The sequence below is a fragment of the Beta vulgaris genome, chromosome 5, assembly GCF_026745355.1.
Source record: "Beta vulgaris subsp. vulgaris cultivar EL10 chromosome 5, EL10.2, whole genome shotgun sequence".
NCBI lineage: Eukaryota > Viridiplantae > Streptophyta > Magnoliopsida > Caryophyllales > Amaranthaceae > Beta > Beta vulgaris.
In genome coordinates this window covers 36,321,496-36,332,661 of record NC_079206.1, presented here as the reverse complement: position 1 = coordinate 36,332,661, position 11,166 = coordinate 36,321,496, and the positions used below count along the sequence as shown (strand labels likewise).

The window sequence follows — 11,166 nt, the reverse complement described above, 5'->3', positions numbered from 1 at the left end:
ATCTTTTTTTTTAAAAAAAAATTTTTAAATATCATTATGGAGTTATTACCATATTTAGAGCTTGATTGAATCAATACCTATATATATAATTACGTGATTCAAATTAGCAATGCATTTGGTTAAAGGTGTTCAACTTGCATATGATTAACTATTATAATTTATTGGAGATTAGATTAATTAGGCGGAACTATAGAATTTTGGTCATTACATTATGGTGCATTTGTAACACGAAATTTACATGTGGCACATAGGATTAATGAGAGAATATTATTTAAGTTTGGAAATAATATTGAATATAGGAATACCGAATAATGACCATGATTTCAAATTTCTTTATGTTTTGCAATAATCACTCAATTATTTTTAAATTTATGGCACCGTTTTGGTAGGTTCTATTTTTCCAAAAAAAAAATGATTATATAACGTATAATTATGAAAGCATTTTATTATGACTTATATAGGTAAAAGTAAATGTATTTTCACACTTTATTGGGAATAACTTATTAGAATATTTATTATGAAACGTTTTTCTCTGTTTATGATATGCATATTATAAATGAAATACAGTACTTATATTATGTCATTAAAAAATGCCAAAATGCACAAGAACTTTTTTGTTTATAAATTTATGGTTGTAGGGTGAATCTCACAAAATCATGGTGTGAATATAGCTCGTGATTTATAGTTTTTATAATCATATCGTTTATTAGGAATATATTTAAAACTTACTTATAACCCGTGCATTGAATGACCGATATAGTTAATATTATAGTGCAACATGTGACTAACCATTTTTTAAATAAAAAGCTAGCTTAAAATATCTTTGCTCTTCTCATTTGCTTCACTTTGAGGATTAGATAAAATCACAATTCACTCCACTATTGGAAACTCAAGAATGCAACCACTTCTTCTCCCACTTTCTGCAGTCATGCTCGTCCTATATCTATCTCTCTCTCTTATATTTATATTGTACCATCATTTTTCATCTTTGTTATAAGTTAAACATGAAGTCTCTATTCTAAATTAAAAATGAAATTCCTCTAAAAAAAAACTCAAACATGAAATTACTTTATTGAATGTATGATGCAATCTTACACTTCATTGATATCTCAGCCTTAAAAGATTGTCGATAATTAATACTGATATAACATCTTGATTATTAAAAATTGTGCTACATATCTTATAATATATTATGTCTAAAGATATTTATATCATAAGTTATAGTGGAGGATAACAATATAATTTGACTTAGATTATTGTCAATAGTTCCACAGTTTAAGATACTATGGCCTTATGTAATAATTAATTGCCTAAGTTAAATATTTTCTTAAATTTCAAAGTTTTATTTCAGGAATCCGCATTTTGATAGAAAATGTTGAACCAAAAATTAACACGTGTCAGTTTTAATTTTAGTTGCTCATGTTTTAATACTATTATAAGATATATATAAATAGATAGATATAGATAATATTTTTCTCAATGTTAATGTATTATTCTTAACCCAACTTATAATATCTGGTTTGATTGAAAAGGATTTAGATCTTATTTTTCCTAAATTAAAGTTTATGTATTTGTGAATTAATTTTTTAGTCTACCAACATCTCATATCTTATTATTCGCATAGTTGGTTTTTGATGATTTATTGAATCTTTATAAAAGTATAGATCATAGATCTATCTTGATATTTTGAAATGAGTCTCCAGTTAGGAGTATCTTGTGCTTTTAGTTGTACGAACAATGGCTAGCTGCATACCACTAATATAAATTAAATTACAACAGGGGTTTCAAATACTTCTAAGTTCTCTTGGTCTATTATCTGTGATCTTTCGTAATTTCATGAATTTTATAAATATATTTAAAGTATATTTATAAGTAAATATAATATTTTATGAGTCGAATTATTTTAATGTTTGACTATTTTGAGGAGTTAAAAGAGTTTTATGGTTTTCATTTCTTAAATCAATTAAATGTATCATTAAGTGGAACTTTAATTATTTAAAAGAGTAGTCTTTAAAGTATATTTAATTATTAAATTAAGATTATGGGTTGAAGATCCCAATTTGTAGCCTTTTGAGCCCATTTGAAAGCTCAAACGAGTAATTCTTTTCCTAATAAGACTCCTATTCTTATGTACTCCTAATTCTACTAAGATTAGACAAAGGGAACCTATAAATACTTCATTAAACCTCCCATGATTCATATTTTCAGATTTAGCTTTTGTTTTCCACTAATTCTTGTTTCCTCTTTCTCTCCCTTCACTCGATTTTTCCGTCTTTGCTTAACTCGACTTTTGCTTGCTTTCTCACTCGTTTTTTCTTTCACCCGAATTTGATTTTCCATATTTCTCTCAGTTCTATTTATTTTTAGCCAAAAATTCCTTCTTGGAAAATTGTAGATCTCGAACAGTTATTGAACTTAGGCTCAATAATCACTCGATTCCGATTATTATTCTATCAGTTACGGCCTCTGCAAGTTTTGCAATTTTGCTGCCATATTTCACTCGCGATTTCGGTATTTCACTCTTTTTCTCCCTTTTTCTTTTGATTCTTTTCCTCGTTTTATTATATATTGATTTAATATTTCTAAGTATTATTTTGTTAAATTATTGTTTAAAGATTGTATCTTTAATTATTTCAGATTATATGTTTCATAATATTAAGCAAAAGAATTTCAAATTTAATATTTTATGTTCAAGATGAGATTTAAATATTAAAGTCTTGATTTCTGAGGTTTTGAAAGCCTATTTTAGTTGCACCATATTTTAGGGTTTGAAATATTTAATCTTTGGTGTCAAAAGAATTTTAGAAAAGGCTTTGACACGTTTTTAAGTGAAGTTTTATTGTTGTAAATTTATTGGTAAATTGATATACCAATGTTTTTTATTTTGTTAGGCGGAGATTATTCCCTAGGCAACTTTTAGAGTAGAAAAGTGACCTCTCAATTTGTCTACACAAGGTACGTACATACATGTGTGTTATGTGATTACTATCATGATTTAAGGAGAAAAAGTTATAGTATCATGTATAGGAACTTTATAAGTTCATATGTGATTTCTAGTATGATTGAATTCTATATGTTTTATGCATGTGTGCTAGCATGTTAATTATGAGATTTATTATGACTTAAAGATTGTCATGTTTGTATGGAATTATTGATGCAAGCATGTGGATGAGAACTTTATTTATTAATTCACATGGGGGAATTAATATATTATTGAGATTGAATCATGTTTATTCATGTGTTCCCTTACAAGTATTATTTTCACTACTTTATAAGGACTGTGGGCCTTATCTGGTAAGTTGACAAGTTATGCCTTTGAAAGGTAAGATTTATTGTCAGGTAGGTTCAACAAAATAAGAAAGATTGAGATTAAAAGAAAGTAATCTTGGATTGTAAGTTGTGGTCACTTATTAAATCCTAAGATAAAAGAGAACTTCAGTTGTGAATGCTTGATTTGATGTTGTTGTGTTACTTGTGCGTGTGTGTGTCATATAACAAGTAATAAAATGTAAATCACGTAAAGTGTAACGAGGATAGTCATAGACTTTAGACTGGTGCACGTCTAGAGTTGGACATTAGGAGATAGAGTACATGGTGGTAGCCCATGACCTTTTCTGGGAGATGGATTGATCACCATCCCTATTATTTTCAAAGGTTCCTTGATATCGCATGTCATTCTGGAATACGGAGTCGCGCCCGTATTTCGTCTTCTTAGTGAAGACATTAGTAGATAAGATGTTATAGATGGCGACGAAGTTGCTCCACCATTGATGGTTGTCAAGGATACTAAACTAATCCATTTGGTTCGTGATTGTATCTTCCTTCTTAAACTTGATGAGTTAAATGCTTCTTTTATGAAAGTCTTTAATTTGATTCATTAAGTTCTCTCATTTTCATTGTTGTTCTTTTTCATTAAGTTCTCTCATTTTCATTGTTGTTCTTTTTCCTCGAATAAGTTATGAAGTTAGGGTCCTTAAATCCATAGGAGTGTCTTGTTCTTTTCTTTTGAGTTATTTCGTTCTTACATGTATTTCATGTTAGTCGTTGTGAGTTGTATTGATTTAAATCATAGAGTCCTTGTAAGCATGAAGAATTCCTAGCTTAAGATGTAACGAAGCAAGTTAAATGAAGCTAAGCAAGGACGCCCAATGAAGGAGCATATGCAACGTGATTATGGCTAAAAAATATAGGAGTTTGTTACACTCCTTGATCACACGTCTAAACTGCAACAAATTCCTATTATCAAGGCGTGCAAGAGTGGAGTCCAAGTGATGCTTAAAGTACGTGAATAGCAGCAACAATCCACGTTCAAGAAGGGAGTAAGGCGCCACCATAATAGCAGAAGTTGTTACTTCCCTTGCACGTTGGCAACTAGCCGTTGTGGCCTAGTTGGTTGTTTGTTTAGTTGGCCACTTCTAGCTTGTGTTAAGCCATGATTCATACATGTAATAGTGAATAGTTAATTTGTTAATTTCCTTAAGTATTTTGTTTAGAAAAATCCGAAAAACTCAAGTTGTAATAGTCTATAAATAGACGGATGAAATGAAATGAAAGACATTACTTTTATGACTTAACAAAACCGTGAGTTTCCAAAATTTATAGACTATAATAGGAAAGGGATCTCTCCTAGATGTACTATCAAGGTAGACCTAAAAAAAGCCTACGACTCAATTGAATGGTCATTCTTGGAAATCATGATGCTTGAACTAGGTTTCCCTCAACAGTTTACCTCATGGGTAATGGCTTGTGTGACAACTGTGTCATACTCTATTTTACTTAATGGTAAGCCTTGTAAACCTTTCCAAGCAAAGAAAGGACTCAGACAAGGGGATCCTATGTCCCCTTTCCTCTTTGCAATTGGAATGGAATATCTTTCAAGGTGTCTAAAGAGCCTCAAAGATAATAAAAATTTTCATTATCATCCTAAATGTGGTAGATTCCACATAACACACATGATGTTTGCAGATGACTTGTTGATGTTCTGTAGAGGTGATTTAGCCTCCATTCAGGAGATTTTACTTGCTTTTGGAGTCTTTTCTCAAGCTTCAGGATTGGAAGCAAATCTTCACAAAAGTAATATATACATGGGTGGAGTATCTGATGAGATAAGGTCTATTGTTCATTCCACCATCAAGATACCTATGGGAGAGCTTCCCTTTCGATACCTTGGGGTTCCATTATCTACCAAGAAATTGTCCTACAGTACTTGTAAACCACTAGTTGAGAAGATTATGGCTAGAACTCAAAGCTGGGCTGCAAAGCTTCTCTCCTATGCTGGAAGAGCTCAATTAATCAAGTCAGTGTTGTTAAGTATGCAGATTTTTTGGTGTCAAATTTATATTCTTCCAAAAAAGATTTTGAAAGAGATCCAAAGTCTGTGTAGAAGCTATCTTTGGACTGGAACTCAGATGTCCAAGAAAGCCTTAGTTTCCTGGGAGCAAGTGTGTTATCCAAAGGTTTGTGGAGGTCTTAACTTTACTCAGCTGGAGATTTGGAATAAAGCAGCTATAGCCAAACATCTTTGGGCTATAACTCTTAAACAAGATAAGCTTTGGATCCAATGGATACATTCATATTACATCAAGCAATCCAGCATATGGACTATGAGAATACCCTCTGGTATGTCTTGGGTGTTGAAAAAGATCATGAAATGCAGAGAGCTGTTTGATAATGGCAACAAGCTACATGATTATGAAAAAGATGGAAGATTTTCCATCAACAAGTGTTATAAAGCACACATTGATTCTATAGCTCAGGTAAGCTGGAAGAGGTTGGTATGTAATAATAGAGCTACACCCAAAAGTATTTTCATCACTTGGCTGGCAGTGTTAAACAGACTGGGAACCAAAACCAGATTAGCCCAGTGGAATATGGTGTCAGATACAACCTGTGAGTTGTGTGAAAGTGAAGAGGAAAATATCAATCACTTGTTTTTCCAATGTGCATACTCATCTGAAGTTTGGAGGAAATGTTTAAGAATTTTAAAAATTTCAAGAAGTCCTTATAACTTCATAGAGGAAGTGACAGTAGCTGCTGAGTAGTGCAGAAGAAGGCAGAAGAAGAATAAGTTATATGGGATGCTATTTGCAGAAACAATCTACCATATTTGGATGCAGAGGAATCAGGAAATCTTTGAAGGCAAACACAAAACTCCAGATGAGCTTGTTAATGATATAGTGTTTAATGTTGCTGCAAGAGTGAATGACAACATGAAAAGTCTGCTATAGATAATTGATGTGTTTCTGTAGTTGCAGTGTGTCTGTTTAGGAAAATTTGTTAGGTTATTCTTTTCAACCCTTCCTAGAAGGTGGGAAAAGATTGATTCTAAAGTTGTAATTCCTAAACTAGATGCTGTAGTTGAAGTATTGGTGTTTGTAAACATTTTTTTGGTTATCAATAACAATTTTGAATTTCCAAAAAAAAAACCGTGAGTTTCATACCTTGCTTAATGCTTTGCATTCTTGGATTGGAATAAAGTGTTTAGTGCCTATGCTTAACTAACCTTGGCAAGTTAGTTTGTGTTCTTAGGAGCTTTTATTTAGATTGCTTGGTGGAGTGACTTATCCAAGTAGTTTAGGAGTTTCCTATTCAATCAAGCTTGTGGATTCAAGTCTCTTGATTGTCTATTCTATTGAAAACACCCAGTCAAGGCACAATGCCATACCCTGTGCAGCTGTTGTTCGAAACTTTAAACTTGTATACTTCGAGAGTTACTCCAATTATACAACATCTTGGTATCAGAGCTAAGCTTAAATCCTATCCAGTGCAATCATCATTACCCCCTAAACACATTCCCTACTGTTGTAGCCTAAAAAATAAACGGCTCTGGTACTGACACGTGGCTTCATCTGAGCCCAGCATGTGGCATACATGCAGGGGAATAAAAGTACAAAAGGGCCTGAAGGGGACAGGCCTAAAAGTACGTTTCTCTGCAAACGTACTAAAAAGACCTTCTTCTGGCCCCAAAAACTGTACTCAGGCCCAGCAAGTCTGATTTACACCTTTATATGAAAGTGAGGTGTACTGACAGTTAACAGCTGCCACGTGTCCCAAAACTTTGATTAGCCAATCAGATGCTCCCAAATTAGGGTGACATCAAGGCACAGCAGTCATTTCAAACAGTATAAATAGTCCTTGATTTCAGGGTGAAAGGTACGTTTTTCAGAGCATAGTACTGTTACTCTGTCATAAATTCTTCTCTCTATCTCTCTACTTTCTCTCTCTAAAAGTTCCTTTACATCCCTGATATCTGACTTAAGCATCGGAGGGGGAAATACCACCCAAACCTCCAGGGTGGGTCCCTTTTTGTGCAGGTTGCTGGTCAGGAGTTTGCTTCGGGATTTGAACCAATCATTGTTGCCCAAGTCTCCAGTTCTAAGAACCCATCTTTGGGAGTTGTGATATAAATTGCTAGTTTTACACTGCATAACATTTGGCGGAAAGGGCTCTCAGGACGGGCTACTTTTGGCCGTCCTTAAAAGAAGATGCACTCCTCTATGCCAAAAAGTGTGATAGTTGCCAAAAGCATGGTAATATCTATCAAAAGCCGTCCAATTACTTGACGCCCATTCTCTTTCCTTTCCCTTTGCTAAATGGGGGATGGACATCCTTGGGCCTTTTCCTATTGCTGCTGGCCAGAAGAAATTTGTAATAGTAGCTGTAGACTACTTTACAAAATGGGTTGAAGCTGAAGCATTAAGGGGCATCACCACCAATGATGTCAAAGGGTTCATCTGGAAGAACTTGATTACAAGGTTTGGCATGCCCCAGTCCATCGTCTTTGATAATGGGCCACAATTTGAAACGCCCAAGCTTCGTCAATGGTTGGCCGATCAAGGAGTTAAGGCTCACTTTGCAGCAGTAGCTCATCCACAGGCTAATGGGCAAGTAGAGGCCTTTAACAAGATCCTTTCGGCCGGAATAAAAAAGAAGTTAGACAATGCAAAGGGGCTTTGGGTAGAAGAATTGCAGCTGGTCTTATGGTCAATTTGGACGACGGCCAAGAATTCCACAGGAGAGACTCCTTTTATGATGGTTTATGGCTCTGAGGCTGTCCTTCCTATTGAAGTTGAGGAACCCACCTTAAGAGTAATGATGTACTCAGAAGATGCTAACTGGGCAGCTCTTAGGACGGCTTTGGACTTAGTTCCTGAAGTCAGGGGCAATGCTCTGCTGAGGATGCAACTATATAAGTTAAGAATGGAAGAGACTTCAACAAAAGAGTTGCTAGACGTCACTAAAGATGGGAGACTCGTCCTAGAAAGATGGAAGCGGTCGGCCGAGCCAAAGAGTTAGGCAAGCTTACTCCTAACTGGGAAGGACCCTATAAGATAATCGAAGTCGTTCAGAATGGTACCTTTCGTCTCGAAGGATTGGACGGACGTCCTATTCCTAGGACGTGGAATTCTGACACTTTGAAGAAATACTTTGTTTAGAGCACCCAGCTAAATTGTAATCTTTTCCTAATGCATTACAATAAAAAGTAGAATGTAGACATGTACCTTGACTATCCGTCAAGCAAACTTCATATAATACAATTCTACTTCTCTATGACTTTGTTTTAATTGTTTGCTTAAGTTACATACTAACGTCAAAAGCTAACTAATTTTCCAAAGCAAAAAGACAATGCACCTTTCATTGGGAGTTCGGCTGAACATGTTATCATTCTTAAACGGATAAAACATGTCAGATTTGGCCGATTGTTTACTTAAAGAGAAACATCTCCTGAACAAGGTCGGCTGGAAATAAGACGCCTTAGTAAAGGTATCTTACTGTCCGTCCAAAAGCCACAAAACTTCGAAATAACAACCTTAGTAAAGGAACAAGTTATTTTATGATTTCACAAAGATGGACGAGGTTTTCCAAGAATCAGTTCGTCCAACTATCATTCAGACGAGTTGCTCTCCAAAGAGGCAGCCCGTCAGAATATTCGCCTGGACGAGTTGCTTCTGGCATAAACGCTCGTCCTAGTTGTTTAAAAATTATCTTCTAAACTCCTTCTTGAACAGGGAAAAGTGATAAAAACTCTTCGTCCAAGAAGGGGGGCATATAGGGACATAATTTATAAAATGACTAAGTCTTTGTCCAAAGACGAACGACACCAGGGTCTGGCCGAGCAAACTTTAACAATTTTTAAAATCCAAAAAGTAAGAGCAAGTTTTTACTTGAGCATCTGGTTATGAACGTCCAGAAAAGAGCTACTGAGTCAGATCAGAATGATTGACGAGATTATTTTATACTTGGCTTTAATGATAGTACTCGAAAAATCGGCCAAAAGAGTTGATTAGACCAGCCAAATATTAAGACGAATTACTTTTATACTTGAACATTGAGAATGTTGTAAGTATATGGCCAAAATGTTATGACGAACTACTTTTGTACTTGGTATAATCATGGAATTGTAAGACAATGCGTCCAAAACAGTAAAGCATAGAACAACAGAGATTGAAAAAGTTAGCTTCCCATAAATATAAAAAGATGATTACAACCTAAATTCATCTAAGTACAAAAGGAGAAAAAGTTACAAGTGGCTCACAGCCAAGATACAACAAAAGAACTAGGCGGCAGGAGGATCGTTGTCCTCTTCGTCCTGGGCCTCTGCATTGTCCTCTCCCTCTTCATCCTCAGAGGATTCTTCAAAGACGGGAGGTTCTGCTTTAGTTATGGTGGCCTTTGCAAGGCTTCTTGGAATTCCAGCCGACGAGCATATCTGGGGATATCCTCCTCCTCGGCCATCATCTCAAAAGCCTTCACCGCCCATTCTTTTGAGGTATCTATGATGGTGTTCATAGCCTCTTTGGCGCCGGCAATTGTCTCTGCAACCTCAGTTCGAAGGGCTTGGTTTTTGACCTTCAGGACGAGGTTTTCCTTGAAAAATCGGCAGCCATAGTCATGCTGAATTCCTCTCGTCCGTCAGAACCGTTCCAACGAAGCCCGTTCGTCTATCATCTCCGTCAACCGAAGAAGATAGACTTTGATCTGAGACTCCAGCTCAGCCGACCTTTTTTCCAAAGCAACTTTGGTTTGCTGGTGCAACACCTCTTGCTCGGAAATGACGAACTGAGCATGGTCGGCGGCCGCAGTTACGTCATGGACGAGCTTTTTATTCTCTTTTCTGAGCTCCTTCGCCCAGTCTTCTGTTATCATGCTGCGAGCAAAAAGCTGAAAACATAAAAGGATAGGGCATGTCAGGACGGATAATAAAAAAAAGTAAGTGAAGACCAAGTAAAAAGCATAAGCGTCCGAAGAGGAAAGAATGTACCTCGGCAGCAAGCTGAGACATGTAACCTACATGCCCAGACGATGCTCCCCTTAACCCCTTGATATAAGTTTCGGGAAAGCACTTGAACAGCTCCGTCTTGAGCTTCTCACGATCAGACGACGACATCTTTCCAAAGGCTGGAGAAGATTCATCGTCAGAGAGGCTAGGGGAGCCGACAACAGCAGGACCCTTCCCTTTATCTGAAAGGTTAGACTCGTCAGTACACCTGATGGGAATAACCACGGTCTGTTTGTTGGACGGACTCATCGGACGCCCGCCAACCCGTAGTGTTCTAACTACGTTGGAATAGTAGGACTCACCAGAAGAACGGGAAGCCGTCCTATAAGCGGCCGGCATCTGGCCTACCAGTTGGGCCACTGGCCCAGAAAAGGCGGATCCATCCACAGCCGCGTCCGGCTTAGAAGATTGTTCAGCGTCGTCCAGAATGACAACCTCGTCAGGTTGCGAAGGATCGGGTTGCTCAGCCGGACCAGTATAGGCCACCAGGGCTCGAGAGTCAACTTCAGCTGGCTCCTCCTTCCTCCTCCTTGGCCGGAAGGTCGATCACGACCTTGGGAACCGGCCGAGTGGTCTTCTTCCTTTTAGCAGTAAAGCCCTTTGCCTTTTTCGAGGGAGGGGCTTCACTGGTGCCTGCTGGCCGTTTCTTTGCAGCGGCTTTCTCGGCCAGAGCTTTTGAAGTTGGGGCATTTTTCTGAAAAAGATTGGAATGCTCGTCAAGATATCAATCAGGACGAATTGATCCTCAAATAAGCAACTCGTCCAACACTATTCTAGACGGACTGCCCCTCGAAGAGGCAAACCGTCAAGATATCAACCAGGACGGGTTGCTGTTCAGATGAGTAACTCGTCCTATGCTACACCAGACGGACTGTCCTCCTAAGAGG

At 36.8% G+C, this 11,166-nt stretch overlaps 1 protein-coding gene across 1 annotated transcript; it reads right to left on the bottom strand.

Annotated features, from left to right (window-relative positions):
• Nucleotides 1-9,912: 9,912 nt before the first annotated feature.
• Nucleotides 9,913-10,794, bottom strand: LOC125497760 (uncharacterized). The gene is made up of 3 exons (XM_057394709.1): nt 10,582-10,794; nt 10,262-10,461; nt 9,913-10,161 (listed from the first exon to the last, which is right to left on the bottom strand). Exons 1-3 carry the CDS (start codon nt 10,616-10,618, stop codon nt 9,913-9,915), a joined length of 486 nt encoding a protein of 161 aa, XP_057250692.1. The 5' UTR covers nt 10,619-10,794.
• Between the last annotated feature and the right edge of the window lie 372 nt (nt 10,795-11,166).